Source organism: Phascolarctos cinereus, unplaced genomic scaffold (genome assembly GCF_003287225.1).
Source record: "Phascolarctos cinereus isolate Bilbo 61053 unplaced genomic scaffold, phaCin_HiC Scaffold_3;HRSCAF=262, whole genome shotgun sequence".
NCBI lineage: Eukaryota > Metazoa > Chordata > Mammalia > Diprotodontia > Phascolarctidae > Phascolarctos > Phascolarctos cinereus.
This window is the reverse complement of record NW_027555736.1, coordinates 77,984,423-78,005,902: the sequence shown is the minus strand read 5'-3', so window position 1 is coordinate 78,005,902 and position 21,480 is coordinate 77,984,423. Positions and strand designations below refer to the sequence as shown.

At 37.9% G+C, this 21,480-nt stretch overlaps 2 protein-coding genes across 3 annotated transcripts in view; both read left to right on the top strand.

The window, feature by feature from the left end:
• The window catches only part of TBC1D12 (TBC1 domain family member 12), a 125,481-nt gene extending 121,586 nt beyond the window's left edge, over positions 1-3,895 (top strand). The window contains 1 exon segment of the mRNA XM_020964091.2: positions 234-3,895. Within this exon segment, the coding sequence (XP_020819750.2) occupies positions 234-302 (69 nt within the window). The 3' untranslated portion in view covers positions 303-3,895.
• Positions 3,896-7,080: 3,185 nt separating this feature from the next.
• The window catches only part of HELLS (helicase, lymphoid specific), a 32,103-nt gene continuing 17,703 nt past the window's right edge, over positions 7,081-21,480 (top strand). Inside the window, exons 1-9 of one of the 2 annotated variants that reach the window (XM_020964125.2) lie at positions 7,081-7,216; positions 7,636-7,760; positions 13,408-13,530; positions 14,654-14,710; positions 16,188-16,224; positions 16,308-16,369; positions 16,779-16,820; positions 18,509-18,736; positions 20,269-20,451. In XM_020964125.2, the coding sequence (XP_020819784.2) occupies positions 7,186-7,216; positions 7,636-7,760; positions 13,408-13,530; positions 14,654-14,710; positions 16,188-16,224; positions 16,308-16,369; positions 16,779-16,820; positions 18,509-18,736; positions 20,269-20,451 (888 nt within the window). In that variant the 5' untranslated portion in view covers positions 7,081-7,185. The remainder of the gene's footprint in view (positions 7,217-7,635; positions 7,761-13,407; positions 13,531-14,653; positions 14,711-16,187; positions 16,225-16,307; positions 16,370-16,778; positions 16,821-18,508; positions 18,737-20,268; positions 20,452-21,480) is intronic. The other variant, XM_020964124.2, reaches the window with a different exon arrangement.

Here is a 21,480-nt window from a genome sequence, read left to right as displayed (position 1 = left end):
CCTAACAAAGCAGAATGTAATGATGCAAATTTTTTTTGGGGGGGGTTTGGGGTGGGTTGGAGAAACAGTGTTGATGGTTCTAAAAAAAAAAACAACCCCAACTTCTTTCTGTTTTTAAGTTAATAGCTAGTAGTCTGTTACTGTTGAAAATCAATTAATTTAATACGCATTTCCAGAGAGGAATTCCCAGAGAGAATGTTCAAGAGCTAATCTTTATTTCAAATCATTTTCAGGTGTTTGCATCTGTAATGAAGGATATTAAAGAAGGGGACAAGAACCATAGTCCAGCACTGAAAAGCTAATCTTCACAATTAAAAGCCTAATTGAAATGTGGAAAACAATTTAATAAAATACTTTTTTCTATGTGGAAAACAGAGGAAAAAATTGGAGAAATCCAGAAGAATCAAGAGAGATGGACAGATGTTGAATTTTCACTCAGTGGCAAAAGTAGATAAATGGATATCCTGTTGCCAGTATTATTTTTAAAAAGTATTGTGTGGGGAAAACAGTTTTCACAAAGAAAAATTTTGAAAGTTGCTAGTTCATATTCCATAATTTGAGGTAAAGAATTTAATGCAATAAAATTTTTAAATAATCTTGGTTGGAACTTGGTTGGAAGTTTTTGAGGCATGCTTTTTTCTTTTTAATAAACAGTTACCAGAAAGGCACTTTTGGAGGTCAAAAGGGGGCATGTTAAATAGTCTGAACCCCAAACTGCTTTCTGAACCAAACCCCTCAGTACAGATATTACCTCCAGATTTAACCAGTTGAAAATATTATGGACCAAATAAATTTCTTTGTTGTCTATGTGCCTAAGACTATGAAACATTGGGTTAAACTTATTTGGGTCACTGATGTCATTCAGTTTCATCCATCAGTTGGGGCAAATATGTGTAACTCAGGAACTGGAAATATTGGTGGTAGATTGTACTTCACTGGTTTCAGGTATTTCTTTTCTGGTAATATTTTATGTTTGTTATTGAAGAAAAATTATGTGGACATTCCTTAAGAGATTCTTAGCAACAGAGGAATGTTAGCCTTTCCATTTCTGGTCTAAGAAATGATTTTATTCATGAAGTCATAAAACACTATGAAAATGGGGAAAAAATGGTGGAAGGAAAAGTTTTTCTTTGCACTTTAGTGGGCAGAAATTTTGGCTTTGGTAGTCAATCCATAAATGTTAAAGTGAGGTTTTACGGTGATTGTTTAATCACAGTAAAGAAACTACCCTAGTATGTAATGCTGACAGTTTTAAGTAGCATGGTGCTTGGCAAAGACTTGACATTCTTTGTACTTAAAATCCTTCCACTGTTGAACAACAAAATTTTGTAAATATAGATTTGACATTTGAAACCTTAATTTATAAGCCAAGTCAGTGACTTGCAAAATGTGCTCTAGATGATGAAAAAAACCTAATTTTTTAATCAATGGAAATGAATGATAGCAGTAATACAATTGAACATTAACTTTTTCTAATAAGGCAAACTTTGATATTTATTGTGTATTGATTATGTTAATCACTGGTAGACTTGAGATCAAATTTATCACTACAACATTTTAATTTTGGAACTAAAATGAATCATTTGAATGTTAAGAGCAGTATCTGCATAACATGCTACTTATTTAAAGAATGCTTTTATGTTGCAGTTTGGTTTATAACTACCTTTAAGCACATTATTTATATTGTTAATATGTAGTCTTCAAGGTAACAGGTCTGGTATCCTTATTAATGTGGTGACTGCCTCTTTAGGAACATAGAACCTGAGAGTGCCCACTTACTTCCATCCCTGTTTATTCCAGCACTGTGACTTGGGAGGGCCTCTCAATAGTTACTCCTAGTAACAGAGCAGCAGTGAAGCTTGCTAGGGGGAGGAAACTTTCTGTGAAATAATGTTTGGGGTGGGGGGGACTGCATCATAATAAGAAGCCACTCCAGTGTCTGAAATGAATGACTATAGTCATTGCCTCATGCCCAGTCACCGACTTTGTTGTTTTCAATGGCCCTGGAAAGTATTGAGCATTGAACCCTGGCAGTCACCATATTGACATCATACCACATGTTTAAGTTAAATTATATTTTTATGTATTCATTTCTTTAGTTGGAACCAAGTTATTTCTTTGAGTTTTGTTTTATTATTGTACAGTTTCTTTACCTTTCAAGTATAAGCTTGTATATAAAAATGTAAATAAAAGGGACACATTAAAGACCACTAATAAAATTCCTATGTAAATAAAATTGTAAGCAGAGTAATTACTTGAGTCTTCATTACTTTTGGGTTATCTGCATTAATTAACTGAAGCTGGAAAATGATAACTAAATTTTTTTTTGCCAAATTTTTCTTGCTTAGCATTGCCCCAGGCCTGGTCCTAAAGGACTGGCAGTATTGGCAGCTGCAGTAGCATACTGCATTTGCCCATGAGCCATTTGTACACAGTTCATATGTCAATGTGTAAGATAGCTACTTTATTAAAATTTTCTTTGAAATGGAAAACGTTTTACTATGTCATCATAATAATGTGAAGTTTAGTGTTACACATTTCCCTTGTATACTTATGCAAAGTAACTTTTTAAAAAGTTGGCAGCATATTTTCTTACTCCCATTTCCTTTTGTGACTGGGCAATATCCCTTAAGTTTACAGTGAGGTATTCTTACTCCAAATGCTGCTAGAAGGCACCGAACTCTTGTATTCATGGCAGTTTCCACTGAGAGCAAGTTGCAAATCTCTCAGATCACTCCGGTGTATACACCCATGGTCAAATGCCTTTAAATGATTAGTCTGGTACTGAACTCTGAAGAGATAATCCAGCATTAGCAAGAAGGCACTGAAATTTCTAAAGTCTCTGTGATTAATTTAACAACTTTTCCTGTAGCTTTGAATTGAGGTTACTTTTCTCTAGTTCAGTTCACTTTCAATATAGCTGCACTAATATGTGTATTTCAAAACTGTGATCCCAAATCATTTTTAATTGACATTACATTACATTGTAATTTTTTTGGGTAGCAACAATATGTCTATTTCTTGTCTTGCTAAGCTTGCTATTAAAATTAATTTGCATTCCATAAGAGAACACATCAACTGATAGGAACAGATCGGGAGTAAAGCAGCCCTAAAGTCTGTGGTACAGGGAAGTCAGTCTGGAATTTTAAATTTGGGGGTGGATAATCTGCCATCTTGATAATAAAGAGCTGTATCTGTGTGGCATAAGTGACATATTTTAATTTAATATGAAGCCATTACCCAGGGTTTAATAAAAAGCTGTCATAGATTCCCAAATGTAGTAAAACCTTAATAAATTGGACTTCACTGGATTAGCATTTGTGAAAATTTCTAGGAAAGAGAGAATTTAAACAAAACTTTAAAGAAATAGTTCAGCTAATTGGCAGAAATGGATTTTTAGAATGCTTTTAGAAGCATTTTTAACATGTAATTTAATTGCAAAGTGGCAGGGCCCACAGGTCCTTACTAATGCTTTAATATGCTAATTATAAATCTTTGTTTATTTGTTAAAAAACAATGCTTCTTTCATACCACAATTTTTTAGGTTTCCTGCATGTCCTAGAAATAAGTAAAATTTCATTTCTTTAAATATAACATTTCTTTATTTTATTCAAACTAGTCTTCCCGTAATTAATCTCACTTGGTGAGGTTTTTCCATATGCTGCAGGCTGAATTTACCTTATTGTGACCATTCTTAAGGAAGTTATCTTTCTGCTGCATTGCAAAACCTTTTCATTTGTTGACATTAAGAAAAATGGAAACTTTCATGGTTTTATTTAAGTGACTTTTGTACAATTACAATGTATTTGGAAGTCAATTTTGTAATAAACATGCTATGATAAAATTGATAACAGCCTTGATAGTAATGTAAAAATAGAGACAAGAACTGATTACATACCTTTGTCTGTGTTCTCATTTTACAATTTATATTTAAATCATATCATATAATAATGATCATATTTATATAACCCTCTATATAGTTTTCAGAAATTTTCCATGGCTTTTAAATTTGATTATTGGGATCATCCTGTTAAGTAGACAAGGATTATCACCCGTATTTTAAAAAATAAAGTCAGGTTCAGAAAGGTAGTAAATGACCACAGATCCTGGACTGTGATCCAGTTCTCCTGACTCAGCATTCATTTAATGCTCTACTCAGCTGCTCTTTTCCCTTTAAATATGAGGTTAAGGGAGTTTTGGGGAGGAAGTGCACAAGTAGGTGGGAAATTTGGGGATCAGGAAAAATTTGCTTCAAAAAGGTGGTTAGAGATGAAGATTTTTCTTGTTTACATACAGCACATTCATCAGTAAACCTTTAAATAGTAGAAGGCCAATAACAATTAGGAAAACTTGAATTTTATTTATTAAGGCCGAAGAGTGGGTACACATAAGTGGTCTACAATACAAATTATTGGAGGAGCATTCTGTAGTACTTTGTCTCCTCTCACTCTTCCCTATATCCTCAGCACTCTGGCTGCAGACCTCAACTGAAACCACCTTCCCCAAAGTTACTGATGATTTCTTAAATGCCAAGTCTAATGGCTTTTCCTCGATCCTCTTGTTGACCTCTTCTCAGCTTTTGACTCAGTTTACCACCCACTCCTCCACACCGCTGTCTCCTGGATTCCCTTACCTATCTGATCTTAGTCTCAGCTCATTTGTTATCCATGAAGTGCTTACTTTGTCTTTAGGATCTTTTTTTCTCACATACTACATATTCATTCAGTTGCCAGTTCTTGTCTTTTCTATTTCTACGTCCTACATTTCCTTCTATCTCCTACATCCCCTTCCTCATCACTCCCATAACTACCTTTCTCCTTAAGACCTTCATCACCTCTTTCCTGGACTACTGCAATAACTTCCTTTTTGGTCTCCCTCAAGCATTCCTCATCTCAAACTCCTACTGACCAGTTCAACTCTCCACTCTCCTCTATTTTTGAATCTTTTGCTCTATAGTCCTATCTCACCTCATTGCTTGTTGAACCCCAGCCCTGAATTCTTCTGTCTGCCTCCTCTATTCCCCTCATGCTGTTGAATGGGTGGAGCAGGAGGAAATATCTCTCCTGAGGATCAACAAACTTCATAAAGAATATGAACATTTAATTATAGTTATATCAAACTCTTGTACAAAACAGAACTCATCTTTCCCCCCAATTCTTCTAAACTTCCCTATTACTGTTGAGGACACCATTTTTTTAGTCATGAAGGTTCTCAACCTCCATATTTTTCTCAATTCTTCATTCTCACCCCACATCACTGATCATTTGATAAATCTTGTCCATTCTGTTTCCACATTTGTTACACCCATCTCCTCCCAGGCCAGCTCCCAATTTCAGGCTCTCATTAACTCTTAACCTATTACAAAATTGTTATAACTGGATTCACTGCTTTGTCTCTCACCCTTCATTTTATCATCTATACAGTTGCAGTAATGATTTTCCTGAAGCACAGATCTGACCATGTCTCTGCTCAAAAGTGTTTCTGCTCCAAAAACTTAAGTGGCTCTCGCCCTCTAGAATCAAACATAAACTCTGTTTTTGATATTTCGAGCTCTTACAACCTGGCCCCATAAACTAACTTTCTAGCCCAATTATACTTTACTCCCTAATCCAGTCATACTGTCCTTGCAGTTCTGAACACATGATGCTCCAACCTGTGTCTCTGTGCTTTTACCTTGTCTGGTCCCCAAGCCTGGAATGCTTTTTGGGATTCTTAGTTTCTTTCGAGACTCAGCACAAGTTCCAACTCCTACCCAAATCCTTTCATGATCCCCCTAAAGGCTAGTGCACTCCCAAAGATACCTTAGATTCAAGTTGTACATATTCTGTATAGACTGATACGTGCGCATACAACCTCCCCCTTAGAATGTAGACTAGAGAACGAGGATTGTTTTGCTTTTTCTTTTTCTTCTTCTTCTGTGGATTCCACTTCTTAGCACAGTGCCTGGCATAAACAGGTGCTTCATACACGTTTTCGACTGCTTACTAGTAGAGAAGAGGGTCTACATAAGTAATTGATACAGAACAAAGTAATGAGGGCAAGAGAGAGCCAGGCACAGTGCTACGAAAAAAAAAATCTAAGAAGGAAGCTAGTCATTGGGGGTAGAGATGGGGAGTTGGCACCAGGATCTCATGCCTTGGAAAAAGCACTTTGTACGTAAAAGAATTCAAGACTCTGAGGCAGAGCTCAATCACGCCTTAAGAAGAGTGATGGAGAAATGAAGCCCACCTCTCACGTCTCAGCGGAGGTGGTGGACCCCGCGAGCCAAATGGGCCACCTGGATCTTCAGACACAGCCAATGTGTTTTGTTTTGCTTGGATGGTGGGGGGGTGTACTCAGTGGGAAGTGATAAAAAAGGGGAAAAATCAAAATATTAAAATTAAGGGAAAAAAAAAAAAGCACTGCTTGCTAATCCTGGCTCTACCTGCGTCTCCGAGGACATTTTGGGTTCACGACTTCACGTGTAAAAGCAGGGTGTTGGAGCCCACATCCGCTGAGCTTCAGGTTTGGTCCAGCGCTCACCTACACCCGCCCGCTCCTCCTGCGAGTCTAGACAGGTTGGGTGGGAGCCGATCCCCCTCTCCAGAGCAGAGCTGGGCGAGAACGCAGAGCCCAACCCCTTCATTTGCTAGATGAGGACACTGGGAGGTCGGACTATGGGTTTGAGGGACGACTTGAACTCAGGACTCCCTGCCTGCAGGGCCAGCGGCCTCTCGAGGCATCAGGTGCTTCATGGAGAATAGATAAAAATGCCTTCCCCTGTTTTCTCTCTCTCTTTCTCTCTTTCTCTCTCTCTCTCTCTCTCTCTCTCTCTATTCTGACTGAATTCCGGCCGCCGGGACCATCAGCACAGTGCACGAAAGCCCAAAACTTCAACGAGACCCGGAACTAAACCTGGAAACCGACAGTAGCGACCTGACCCCGCAGGAAGGTGGGCGGGGAGGGAGAGAACAGGAAACCCCGCGAGACTGGGGGCGGGGACGGGGAGGGGTAAGGAGGAGGGGGCGGGGACTTGGGAAGGAGAAGCGCGCGGTTTTCCCCGAGAGAGTCTCGTGAGAGGAGCGAGGCTCGCGAGGCTTGGCAGGGGGTTGGGCGAAAATTGGCGCGCGGGTTTGTGGGCTGCCCCGGAGTTCCGTCAGGGGAGTGCGGCGTCGCCTGTGCCCTTGTTCGTCTGTGTCTCCGGCTATGCCTGCCGAGCGCCTGCAGCAGAACGGCGGTGAGTGCGCCCTCGGCCCCAGGGCGGGGGAGCCGGGGGCCTGGGGAGAGGCGGCTGAGGGGGAAGGGAAGCGGCGGCGGACCGGTGGGGGGAGGGCCGGCCCCGGAGCCACCCTGGGAAGTGCCTCGCCCCCGCGCTGTTTCCCGCGAAAACGAAGCTTTCCTGCCGGTGATTGATGGGCTTGCGGTCCTGCTCGGGGCGGGGGCCGGAGGCCGGAGGCTAGGGGCCGGGGCCGCCTCCCTGCCCTGGCTGGGCTCGCCCCCGCTGCCCCCCCCCCCGCTAAGTGTTTCTTAGCTTTGTACGGACGCCGAGAGCGGCGGGGAGCGGGCTGGGGCCGCTCGTCCGGGCTGGCAGCCGGCTTGGCTGCGCAGCATCCGCTCCTGGTGCTCAAGAACCATTTCTCCCGCCATTGAACGCAGGGCTTGTGGCGGCAGAGATGGATCAGCCACCAGACGACACCCCGGTGATCACCCCAGCCATGCTGGAAGAGGAAAAGCAACTCGAAGCAGTCGGTCTGGAGAGAGAGCGAAAAATGTTGGAGAAGGTACCATCCAGAGTAGTGCTTCCGAGTTTAAAAAAAGAGCATACAATTAAAACAACCTAGTTTTTTTTTCCAACCTTGAAGTTTGTATTTACCATTTGTTTGCTTTTTGGAAATTTTGAGTGTTCTAGAGCAGTAGTGCCAGTATCATTATTTCAAGTAAGCTTAGTTTAGATGTGAGTAGACATACTGTGAACAACAGTAAATAACTTATATTTTTTAAAAACTTATTTGGGAGATTTTTAAACGTTCAAAGTGTAACAGCTCCTGCTTTCTGTACATTTTCTTTTAAACATTATTCGTTTTATGAATTTTCCGAAAAACAAAAAAAACAAAAAAAACCAAAAAGCCAGGATGATGTCTGAACATTTTAACCTTGTCATACAATCACGTTTACACAAATTTGTTTTAACTAGTTGATTGTGAGAACATAAAACATTAAGCTCAGAATCTTTATCTTCCTCTTCCTGTTTATTACAGACCATTTCCACCCATTTTGGTTTCTCATTTCTCATTTTGAAATAATATAAGAGAGAAGATAGATGGCCTCTGAAATCCGTCCTCACTCTAGATTCATATTCTGATGCTAAATAAGAAAACATATACTTAATGAAATTTCTTTAGTACTTGGTACTCCCTCCAGCAATACAGATTACAATCCTTTCATGCCTTTTCCATGAAATGCTGTGACCAAAAAATGGTGCCATTCATATGTGAAGCTCTACCAACACTTACCTACCACATATTTCATTGCACTAACATAGCCTTTGAGAATCCAGAGGGCACTTACATGCCAGAGAGGGACATAGAAATAGGACATTAATTGACAGCAAATAAAACTGCTAATTTTTAAAATTGTGTTCTAGCTCTGAGTAGTGTCTGAAGTGTCAACATGACGTGTTCATTCATTGATATGACTTTAAGGTGATGTGCAAACATTACTTGGTTAATTAATTCACCTTTAGTATTGATCTAGGAGGTTTATGACTAAAAGGAAGGGAGGCAGGTCAGTTAACCAGTGGACAGTTTGTATGCTTCTTTACTATCCAAGCAGTGTTAAGAAACCTGTAGAAAATCCCTAGCCCATTGCACCTCTTTGGAAGGCTGGATGTATTATTATATTCTGACCCATTGGATAGAGCAGCAAGATTGATGAAATCACAGATCCATTGAAATGTGCAGAGATTACCATGAGATGTTTATGAGATAACCAGCCCGATAGTTAACTATTTCCTATTTGAATTTTATTTTCTACGTATAAAACAGTTACCCAGGTTATCATTTTTCTCTTCAATTATTTTTTGTTCCTCATCCTGAAAGGGGTTGTATTTAGGACTGATAGGACTCTAGTTGTGTTGTGGTCCTTTGATGATATGATTACCTAATATAGAAAGGAAATAAACTATGGCTAACAACATTGAAGGGAGGCATTGTGTTTTGGTTTGAATCCTTGCTCTGGCATTTACCTATAATGACTGCAAATCACTTGAGCCCTTTGGGTCCGAGTTACCCCCTATATGAGAGAATTGGGCTAGATGGTCTCCGATGTCCATTCTAGCTCTAGATCTATGCTTATTAAGTACGTAATATGTTATAATTACCTGTCCAGTAGTATGTAATGCAGTTACTAATCCTGCTTCAGCAATTTTAAAATATGATGGATTGAAGGGGAAGGAATAAACATTTATATGGGACCTATTATGTGCCTGGTCCTGTGCTAAGCAGTTTTTACAGATTTTCTCATTTTTGATTAGCAAAACAACCCTGGGAGGTACGTGCTGTTATCTCTCATTTTACATTTGAGGACACTGAGGTCAGCAGAGGTTAAGTGACTTGTTTAGGGTCACACTGTAAGTGACTGAGGCTGGATTGACTACTTCCCTTTCCCATTTTGATTCTTTCTACTGCATGCTAACAAGAAAATGCTTTGAAGTAATGTATAAAGTGATGATACTGTGGAGTATTGCATTTATTAAGGCAATATTTGTTAAGGGTATACTATGTGGCACATTTAGAAGAACACTTCTAATTCTGGAAAAAATAGATGTCTTTCTATAGATTCAACTTTTTAAAAAGTTTCTTTACTGTTAAAGAAAATGTCTTGTTTGTATTTGAAAGGAGAAGGAAGGAGGAGCTACTGGCTCCAGAAGGAAATCCACTCCTTTAGGTTCTTTGGGTATTCATGGACCATCTCCCTTTGAAAGAAAGCTATTGTTAATTGGGAAGACTCAAGCCTTGGGAAGAAAAGCTTGCCTACTGTGCCCAGAAGTTATGCCTCCTGTGTTTCCTCTGCTCTTTAGAATCCCTGGATTTCTTTGAAGATGGGAAGACTTTTCTGTCTCTTAACCCCTGCCTCCCCCCACAAATTACCTTGTATTTATTTTGTATGTATCATACACAAGTGACTCTTAGGGATAGAATGGAAACTCTTTGAGAGTAGAAAATCTTTAACTTTTGTCTTTCTATCCTTACCATGTGGCATGATGCCTGGCATCTGGTAAGCACTCAGTAAATGCTACATCGGTGCATCATAGTGTGGTTGAAAGATCACTAGCTTTGGAATTAGATAACTTGGTTCAATTCCTGTTAATAACAGTACCTAACTCCCCCTTGGTTCCAGATTCCTCATTTTTAAAATGAAGAGGTGGGACAGATGGGCTCTGAGGTCCTGTGTGGCTCTAGCTCTATGGTCCTATTGAAAAGAACATGAATTAGCTTAGAATATTAGAGAGGGAAATACTAATTTTCGAATGACAGGTATGTGATGAATATAATGAAAAAAGAAAATTCCTCCAGTCCTCTCTAAATTGGTAAATATTAATACTTTATACTCTTTCACCATGCTGTTTTAAGCTAGCCACCTAGCAATTAGTGCCTCTTTGTGATAGTAACTATAACTTCATATCGAAATACTTTCTAAATTGTATTTTATAAATTTGATAATTTATAAAGAGGCAGCATAATATAATAGCTGGTTGGGGAGACAGCCTGGCTTCAAGACTCACCTTGAATACATACTGGTTGTGTGACACTGGGATCGTCAGTTAACTTCTCTGCTCTAGGCAGCTCTCTTAGGACCATAATAAGTTGCAGGGAATGGGTTCATTTACATTGATAGAGGAAATTTCCTTACCCAAGAGTTCCCTATACTAAAGAAATAACAGTGCTAAACCTTTTCTCTTACAATTAGTGCTACTTTATTTTTCTGGTGTGTTTTATGGGAGATTTTTTTAGTGGGGGGGGGAGCCTGCACATTTACATTTTTTTTAACCTGAATACCAAAGAAAATGAGAATTTCTGCATATGTTGTAGAACATAAGGAGGGGGCTTATATGTGAAACCATGTATCTCTGTTATGTAGAGCTTGTCCTTCCTTTGAAGTATCTGATAAATTAAGTGTGCAACTTTCAAAATCATCTTGCTTGCCTAATTTTTTTTCTGGTGGCTTCTTATTTTTTGCCTTTTGGAACCCTATCTCTATCTTCTCATTCTCATTGGAAAAAAAACCCAAAACTCCCATAACAGACATACATATAATCAGATGAAACAAATTCCCACATTGGCCGTGTACAAAAATGTAAATCTCCTACATCTTGTGTCCAAGCATGTCTCAACTGTTAGTCAACATCCTTCATCATCAGTACTTGTGAAGGGTCATTATTACATTGATCAGAATTCTTAAGCCTTTCAGTGTTTTTATTTACATTGTTGTATAAATTGTTCTCCTGGTTCTACTTGCTTAAGTCTGTACCAGTTCATGTAAGTTTCTCTGAAATCATCCCTTTCATCATGTTTTACTACAATAATATTCCATTTCATTAATTATTCCCCAGTAAACCTCCTTAGTTTCTAGTTCTTTGACACTAAAAAAATAATAAAGAGCTACTACACTATTGTGTGGGAAATTACTTTGCTTGACTGTATTTGTTTTTTTGGCTAGGCAGTGGGGTTAAGTGACTTGCCCAGGGCCAGTGCTCTATCCACTTTGCCACCTACCTGCCCCCAACTTGTTAAAAAGGGCTTTTTAAAAAATATTTTATATTCTGTAGTTATTTTGCGTGGAATTTTCTTTCTTTTCCTGCTCTATTTTGTTGATAATATACAGAAATACTGATGATGTATTTGGAGTAGTCAGGTTATGTTTCATCTAGTAAGTGTCTCTAGTTGGGCATTTAGGAATGAGTTAAGATTGGAAATAGCAGGGGAAAGGGCATTCCTTATTGGGTAGTGGGGGAGGGGGCAGGGAAGAAGGGTTATGTTATGAGCAAAGGCTCAGAAGGAAGGATGAGTATGTTGTAGTATTTCATCAGTCTGAATAGAATTGAGGGTTCATTTAGGGATGTAACTGGGAGAGGTGAGGCTGGAAGGGAAGATTGGGCCCAAATTGAATCATGTTCAGTAGTTTGCTTTTTTTCCCTCTTAAAGCCTGACCACTCTAGCTCATAGTAATTTCTCTCTCAGATTAGCTTTATTAGTTGACAGAAGTATTTATTCTTTGTTTTTTGTGTATATGTGCCTTGTGATTTCATCTAGATTATAAATAAACGGGGGATAGAGTTTATGTGTTCTTTGTGGTTTTTTTGTGTGTCTTTTCACAAGTCTTATAGAAGTGTGTATATTGTAGTATGCATAATTCAGTCAGTAAATGGGGTAGTGGAATTACTGGCAGAACTTTTGTGACTGGACAGTGACTCAACCTTTCTGGGTTTCAATTTCCTTATGTACAAAATGAAGGAGTTGTGCTAAATGACTTCTTAGGTCTCTTCCAGTTCTGAATCCTTGATCCTGTGATCTTATCCCTTCTTTATGGTTATATAACTAGTTAGTGTCCGAGGCAGAGCTTAAATCCAGGTCTTCCTGACTTATGGGTCCACTGTGCCGTGTGGACTCTGATTTATATAGATTACGAAAAGTTAAATAATATTAACTTGTCACGGTACAAGAAAACATTAGGACAGAAAGTAATTTAACCAAAGTATCTGATATGTTTATTCATGTAGTGTGCAACCTCTCCGCACTTAGTAGGTGGTATCTATGTGTTGCTAAACCTGAAAAAATATCTCTCCTGCTGACAGATTTTCTGATGATAAGCCTTTTTGAACTTAATTAGGCTAATCCTCAGATGACTGATATCCGGTCCTTTGAACCCTTAGGTTCTTCTTTGGAGTTGTATCTGCCAGAGTTTGTGTTTTGCTAGCATAATCCAGGAAAAGCCACGATCACCTATCACTGGAGGACCAAGCTAGTACAGTATTCATTTTATATTTTAGTCAAAAAAAGAAACACCCCAGTATTTAATTATATTAATGTAATTGGAAACTTTCCTATTCTGTAAAATATATTTGAGTTTTATCATATTGTCAGAGTTTTTACCCACAAGCATTCTAATAACAAACTTAAAAGTTAATTTACATACTCAGTTGTTTTTTTTTTTACTTTGAGTTTTAAATAAGGTACTAGATTTTTTTTTAGCCCTGGTTCTAAGATATATGTAAGTAAGCTGTATTTGTATAATTTTTTATTGCTTTGTTTTGTTTACATTATGTAAACATTAAAGTGTAATATTACTGACTGAATTTTCATAGGATATACTGCAAAAATTCATATTTGAGAAAGACAGTAATAAGTGAAAAAAATCTTTTGTTGGTAGGCTCGAATGTCTTGGGATAGAGATTCTAATGAAATTCGCTACAAGAGACTTCAACATTTACTTGAAAAAAGCAATATATATTCCAAATTTTTGTTGACCAAGATGGAACAACAACAAATGGAGGTGAGTAATTGAAAATAGTCATTGGTAGTTATTAATTTGAAGGTAAAATTTTAAAAACGAACACGTGCTTTAGTACTTTAGAGGAATTTTCATCCTTATAAATGATATATATTGCAGTGCCCCAAACACCTAGATTTTCATGAGTTGACTGTGGCCAGAATTTACCTGCTCATCAACTTTCTGGTCACACTGAATTTAACCAAGCTAGTTTTCATAAGGGCAGCTAGATGTCACAGTGGATAGGGCACTGAGCCTGGAGTCATGAAGACCTTTTCCTGAGCTCAGATTTGGCCTTATACCCTTACTAGTTGTGTGATTGGGCATGCCACTTAATCCTGTTTGCCTCAGTTCCCTCATGTCTAAAGTGAACTGGATAAGGAAATGGCAAACCACTCCAGTATCTTTTGCCAAGAAAACCCCAAATGGGGCTTTATGAAGAGTCACACATGACTGAAAAACAACTGAACAAGTCTTCCTAAGACAGACACACTGCCATTGGGTCCATACTTGAGGACTTTCTGGCTGAATCTGAACTGCCTAAGTATGTGTTCTTTTGGCAAAGCTTTTGAGAATCTAGGTTTACTTCTACATGTTAGAGGGAGAACATAGTGAAGGAAATACGTATATATCTGTGTGTTTTATTTTGTTGTTTTCATATTTTGGATGCAAAGACATGCTTTTACATCTACTTTCTCAGTCTCACTTTGTATTGATGTAAGTTATAGGCCAAAGAAATTATAAATATTAGGATATAATGTAGTCCCCCAAAACTCATGTAGTCTTAATCATAAGAAATTTAGTAAAACTACCTAAAAAAAAATAGGATTTCAGAACAGGAGTCTTGGCCTTTTATCTAGAACAAAGCCCTATACTTAACACCAAATAAAGAAACAGTACTATGGTGTAGTGGGCAGAATACCAGATAGATGTGAAGTCAGAGAAACTGTCTTTGCTTCTTGGCTCTGCCTGTTTGACCTGGAGCAAGTTTCTGGTTCCTTGTTTGCAAAATGAGAGGTTTGGACTACATAATCTTTAAAGTACCTCCCTTTCAGGAGTATGATTCTGCAAATCAGAAAGTCATTAAATGTGTATACTTTAAAGACACTAAGATATCTCTTCTCAGGAACAGAAGAGGAAGGAGAAATTGGAGCGAAAAAAGGAAGCTTTAAAAATTTCAAAGGTAATCTGTTAAATTAAAATTTTAAGATAGTATATTAAGTCTTGAAGAAGTTTCTGATTCTAATGTTGACAAGAAAATAGCCTCAGTAAAATGTGTAATATTGCTTTAAAACTTTTTTTTCTCTTCCTGTATTACTGTAACAGTTTTTCTGTTTTCTGCATATCACCCATATTTAATTTTTGGGGAAAACATGGTAAATATAAACATTTAGGACTGAATCCATTTCATGTACCATGAGAAAGTTAACTGTATTTCCCTAATGGAAAGCAGCCTGTATTGGTTTTTCCTGAAACCTTTGTCTCCAGCAGGTCTTCCTTGAGACCATTTGTTTTATGTTTCCATCCATAGAACAGAGTCTAGAAATTGTGATAGATTAGCATTTTATTATAGCAGTTACCCAAATTTTCAGTTACATACCGAAGGCAAGTAACACTACCAGAAAGAGTAGCAGTTTCTAGGATAGATCTTTGTGACTGCTCCTGAAATTTCAGATATAGGCATTTTCTGCTTTTAATACATAGCATACAGCACTTCTGTGGCCAAAAAATTGTGCCATCCATATATGAAGCTCTACCAACACCTACCACATATTTCATTCCACTAACATAGCCTAAGTCTAAGTGTTTTGCTCTTATAAATTTTAAGCTTTCTTTTTTCCCTCCATCCTCTCTCCCTTCTCATATTTTTTGCTTGCATGTTGTCTATTTTTGGTGTGTTGCCCTTTATTCTCTTTTAAAAAATAACTCTTATTCCTCTTTAAATAGTTCTTTTCCTAAGCTTAAGTCTTTACCTTTTTTGTCCTTTCTTTCCATGCCTTGACTTTTTTTCTTTCAAGTTCCCTAGAGAACTTGTGAAATAACTCCTGTTTCCTTCAGTTCCATTATCCTAGAAAAACCTTGCTTCTAAGGGTGAGGATTTCAAAAGAGATTGTGAAGCCATATTCTCTCTACCTCTATCTTACCTCTCCCCCTCCTAGATTTCATAAAACATTCTTCAGTAAGAACGAGCAACAAAAATTTAAAGTGGTACATGTGTTGATTCCTCTTTTCCTCCTGCTCAAGAGAAACACAGAAAGGAAAAGGTTATAGATAGCACCAAAAATCTGTAAGGGAAGCATAGTTGCTTATGTAAATGCCTAAATTCCATGGGCAAGAGACATTTGTCTTAATGTACCTGGATTACTCACCAAAAGGCACAGAGCATAACTACTAAGAATATTTACACATTGGCATAATCTGTAATACTGAATATGATCTCTGTTTCTTCAATCTTCTGACCAGGTGCTATAAGCCACAGGGATGATAGAATATTGTGTTCTTTAGTTGCCCGTATGTCATGTAGCTTATGGCTTATGTTTTTAAAATTTGTAATTGGTTATACTTTTTCCAGTTTCCAAGTAAATGAAGAAGTTAATTCATTTGTCATAAGATTAAAGATTTTAGGAAAAGACTTAATGTTGTAAATATTTACTCTGTAGGGGAAAAAATCAACTGATGGAAGTGAAGAAAAACCAGGTAAATTTTTTTGTCCTAGTTTTTGAAGGTTATATTTTCTTTTAGAGTTTGTTAGGATGACAATCTTTTGTTTATTTTTGTAGTTATGAAAAAGAAAAGAGGAAGAGAAGATGAATATAGTATTTCAGAAGTCATGTCAAAAGAGGTAAAGAAAGCATAAAACATTATCTCCAAACCCAAGAAATAACTGTTTGAATTGTTTTTCGCATCAAGCATTTAGCTAGTCAGGTTGTTCTTGTGTCCTTCTATTCCTATTTTTGTGTCTGTAACCTTTTGCTCATTCCCTTCTTATCCAACTCTCCAATTCTGTTCAGCCCAACTCAAGTCTATCTTCTTTTAACTCAAGTACACACTTGTAATTTCCTTTAGAATTCTTTTAACACTTAAGTCAGTTCCTTACCATTTACCACTTTCATGTGTGTTATGTCTTTTACATCTCATTACTCAGTATTTACTAAGAGCTCAATAAAATGCTTGATTGATTTAATATGATAGATGAAAAAATGTTTTATTAAAATGTTTTTAATTTCACCTTTTCCTCCTTCATTTCTAAGGAAATTTTATCAGTGGCTAAGAAGAAGAAAGAAGACAATTGGGTAAGTGATTTATAATAATAAAGCCAAATCTGAACTCTGTATTTGTTTTCTCTGAGCACTAGCTGAATGCATCTAATCCTTCTTGCTCAATTCTTTTTGCCTTTCTCATATACTAGCTCAGTTTCTTCCCCCAATTCTTGTCATCTCTCACCTATCTATTCATTTATTCCTTCCCATTAACTATTATATGTTTTCTGCCTTACCTTTCAGGTCATTATGCATTATTCCCTTTGGTGAATAGCATAATATGATTTAGCTGGCTTTCTTGGTATTCTTACACACATCTGTCCCATACCTGGAATGTATTCTCTTCTCACCTGTCTCTTGAATCCTCGCCTTCTTTGAAGGCTCAACTCAAATGTCAGCTCCTCTTTGAGGACCTTATTGACATACCTTTACCCCAAGTGGTTTTTCCTGTTCTTCTACCAAAAAAAATTACCATTTTTTTTTTATATAAAAGGTTGGTTGATTGGTCTTCACCTGTTCTTTTAGTATATTTGTGTTCAGGGCAGCTAGGTGGCACAGTGCATAGAGTACTAGCCCTGGATTCAGGAGGACCTGAGTTCAAATCCGACCTCAGACACATAACACTCACTAGCTGTGTGACCCTGGGCAAGTCACTTAACCCCACTGCCTAAACCCCCCCAAAAAACAAAAAAACCAAAGTATATTTGTATTCATGTCTTGGTATATGAATTTATGTTTAAGGTTATGTGTGTGAGATTAATCTGTGTTAGTAAATATAATTGGTACATTTTTGGTATAAATCTGTACATTATATATACTGTATGAGTAGTTTTTACACTAAGATTTTAGGGTTCCTTGAATCTTGACATCCCTTATTTCACAGGATTAACTTTGAGTATTTGGCTCTTCTGAAAAGATATTATCTTATTTTTTCCTTTTTGTATATTTTGGATACATTTGGATTCCCAAATTTTTAGCCATTTACTTTTCTTATCTCAGCCCTGAATCTTGCTGATTTTTCCTTAGAACATTTTAAGTAAGAACAACAAGGGAAACTGCTGGATGTCAACCTTGTGGTGGTAAATGGGTGGCACTTTGTAGCAGACTCTCAGTTATAATTTTAAAGAAGATTGAGCATCTAGACTGAGAACATGGATATTTTATCTTAACTTGGCATTTAATGTCTAACACAATACTATGCCCATAAGAGATGTTTGATAGAATTTCCTCCACTCCTCAAATTGCATGCATATGAAAATTAATGCTCCCTGAAAGCTAGACTCTCTTATCTTTAGTTTTTCTTTTCAGCAGAAGATAATGAATCATGACTGAGAAGGGTTTTTTGAGGAGTTTAGGAAATGGCCTTCCAGGAAAGGTATCCTAAGAGCAAGATGGCTTTGTTGGTATTGGAATATGAGAAATAGGGAAAACTCTAACAAAGTATTTTTAGGATTCTATGTGCCTGGTTAGGAACTGGGAGGATTAACTATCTTGTGACTGAAAGAATTACAGGATTAGAGAGTTTTGAAGCATGTTCCAGAGAAGTTTGGGGGGCCAGACATCTCCAAGGTTTGGTCTGTTTCCTGTACTATCGTGTACAATTGAATGTTTATAGATCTAGGGAAGTTTATAAAGTTGAGCATTTGGTCATCTAGTAAATAAACAAGATTGAAGTCAGCCTTGTGAGCTTGAATTGCTAATGATTTTTTTTTCTCTTATAGGATGAATGCTCTTCTTCTATACAGGTTTCTGTAGAAGATCTTCAGAAAAGTAGTGATACAAATAGTGTGATTAAGGATAGATTATCTCAAGTTGTTCGGCATAATGCTAAATACTTTCTAGATCCAGTAAGGAAATGTAATGGCCAGGCAGTACCCTTTCAACAACCAAAGCACTTCACAGGAGGAATAATGCGGTGGTACCAAGTAGAAGGCATGGAGTGGCTTAGGGTAGGAATTATTGCCTTAATAAAAGTTCATTTAAAGGTTTATTTTTCATTGTTCACTGTAATTCTGTCTGTGATGAGTCTTTGTGAGATGAAGCTTAATTTATCCCCTAATTTTAACTATTTTGTAAGTTATGTTTTTGGCTGGTGATTTTCAAGTATATGACATCCCCCTCTTGACAGATCCTAGATTTCACAGGTTCTGAAAGGTACGTTCAGTTCAATTTAAACCTCATATGGTTTCAATCTGGGTCTGTTTCTCTTAATTTAAAAAGTTCATTCTAAAATCAAGAGCCATGCTAGACACTTTCTTGTAATAATCTTCTGGATCAGGTAGCAATCATGGAATTTTTATCTTAAACATTATCTAGGCTGTACTTTTCGTTTTACAGATAGAGAAACTGGCCCGGAGAGATTCTGACTCACCCAGGTCACATAGTTCTTTAGAGGCAGTTAGGACAAGAATTCAGGTTTCTTACCATCATCCTTGTTCCCTCAATCTTGAATCTGGTTATTTGAGGTCCATTTCAGTGGGACTAACCCAACGTTAGGATCAGATTCTTCAGGCACACCAATTCTTTAGTGGAAAGAGTATTGTATTTACCGTCAAGAGGACTTGTGTTAAAATTCAGGCTCTCTGCTTAACTGACTTATACCAAGCCACATAATTTTTGGCCTTTAGTTTCCTTATTTGCTGAGTGATAGGATTGGAAAGGTCTGTTCTAGCTCTAAAATTTGTAACTTCCAGCTTAGTTCCTAGGATTGTAGGTGTGTCCAGATGAGAAGTCTCTTTTCCCAATTATTCTAAGTTCTGACTGTTTGTAAGACAGTTGCCAAAAAAAATGTCTCACAAAAAATAAAGTCCCAAAAGCTGAAATCATGTATAATCTAATAGTTTATCAGGATAGTTGGGATCAGTCAGTTGATCTTGAACGTGAGCCTGGGCAGCTGTGCTCATACCATGTCTCCATCCTAATAGCTTATTTTAGCCACCATCCTCAACATCCTCTTACACCTTTTCCCCAACTCCATGAACACGTACTGTCGCTTGAATGGACCTTTCAGAATATATAGTCCCAATTGTTGAATTTTACATAAAGGAACTGAGTCTTGGAGATGCTGTTGATTTGCCCAAGGTCAAAAGGTAGGTAGTGGTAGAACTGGGACCAGAGTCCCTATTATCTCTTAATATCTACTACATTGTGTTACTTCTTCCTACTGGTATTTCTTACCATTATTTAAGCACTTATTCAATTTAAGATTTCAATAACTGTTTTTAGGGATTTAAAGTTTATAAAGTTTCCTAATCTTTTGAGATTTTCTTTTTCATTTGCACTTTGGAGTCACGTAGTGGATTTGTGACCTAGAAATTATCCAAAAACTCAGAAAGTCAGGATTATTTAAACAACTCTTAATATTGAGCTCCTAATTTAGTGATATTTTCTTCAACTAATTCTACCATGAAATTCTCATGAAGAGTACAAATTTAATGTTTCCAGATTTAATTACAGCTTTTTTTTTTTTTGGTTTATGCAGATGCTTTGGGAAAATGGTATTAATGGCATTTTAGCGGATGAAATGGGATTAGGAAAGACTGTTCAATGCATTGCTACAATTGCATTGATGGTTGAGAGAGGAGTACCTGGACCATTCCTCGTGTGTGGTCCTTTGTCTACACTTCCTAACTGGATGGCTGAATTTAAAAGATTTACACCACAGGTAAGAATTATTTTCATATACTTCAATAAATTGGTGTTCTCATTAATATGCACTCTTCTACTAACATGGTAGATCATAGTTCTTCTAGAACTTCTCATGCAGATTTTTATTACATATTTCCATAAGTTTCCATTAAAGCATTTGCCCAACATACCCTAGGCCTGCTTCTGGCTCTTTTCCAGTATTTTGAGGGTACCACTTCATTCTCTCTGTGTTATCCTACCTCCTTTTCCATTCACACTTGTATTTATACTTTTTTTTTAATTCTTCCTTCTACTTTACCTCTAGGGCTGTCCATAAAACCCCAGTGCTCCACATGTTGGGTGCCCCATGGCAGAGGGTGTGTGTTGGGGGGCGGGGGGCAAGGCACACTGTTTTTGGTTGTTTCATTTGCCACTCAGGGAGGGTCTCACAGGAGACTGGAGTGGGGAAGGGCAGGCGCTAACATCTCCTTCATCTCGATGAAATTCAGGAGATTTTCCACTCAAAAGAAGTTGCTTCTCTTTGTCTTGGGGCTGCTGTTGCTTGTGGCTTCACTGGCTTATGGTGAGCCTTGTTGAGTTCCCAGGGAAACGAGGCTTGGGGTGGGGATACGAACAGGGGCTTGTGGGCAGGGCTGCCAAAGGAAAGTTTGGAAGACAGAGCCTTGAAGGGGAGGCTTTAGGGAGCCAATGGGACAAAAGCCCTGGGAAAAGGGAACCAAGCCACAAATGGGCGAGTTCTCGTGCCTAAAATGTGAGAGTTATGTTCTGTCTCTCCTTTTCCTCTCCATCCAATCCAGCAAACCTTTATTGTGCATGTTGTCTATGCAGGCCTTATGCTGCAAGGTAGGGATGGCTGTCCTGCCCACCTTGAGGTTGTCAGCTGTACAGAGGTGTTTTATCAGTGCCCTCAGTGGTCACTGACAAGGCAGTTGAAGGGTGGGGGATTGGTAGAGGAGGCTTAGGAAGCAATAGGTTATCTGGGTAGGACACAGCCAATGCCAGGTGTGGAGGGCTTTGCCCCTTCTCATTGGTGAGAACAGACACG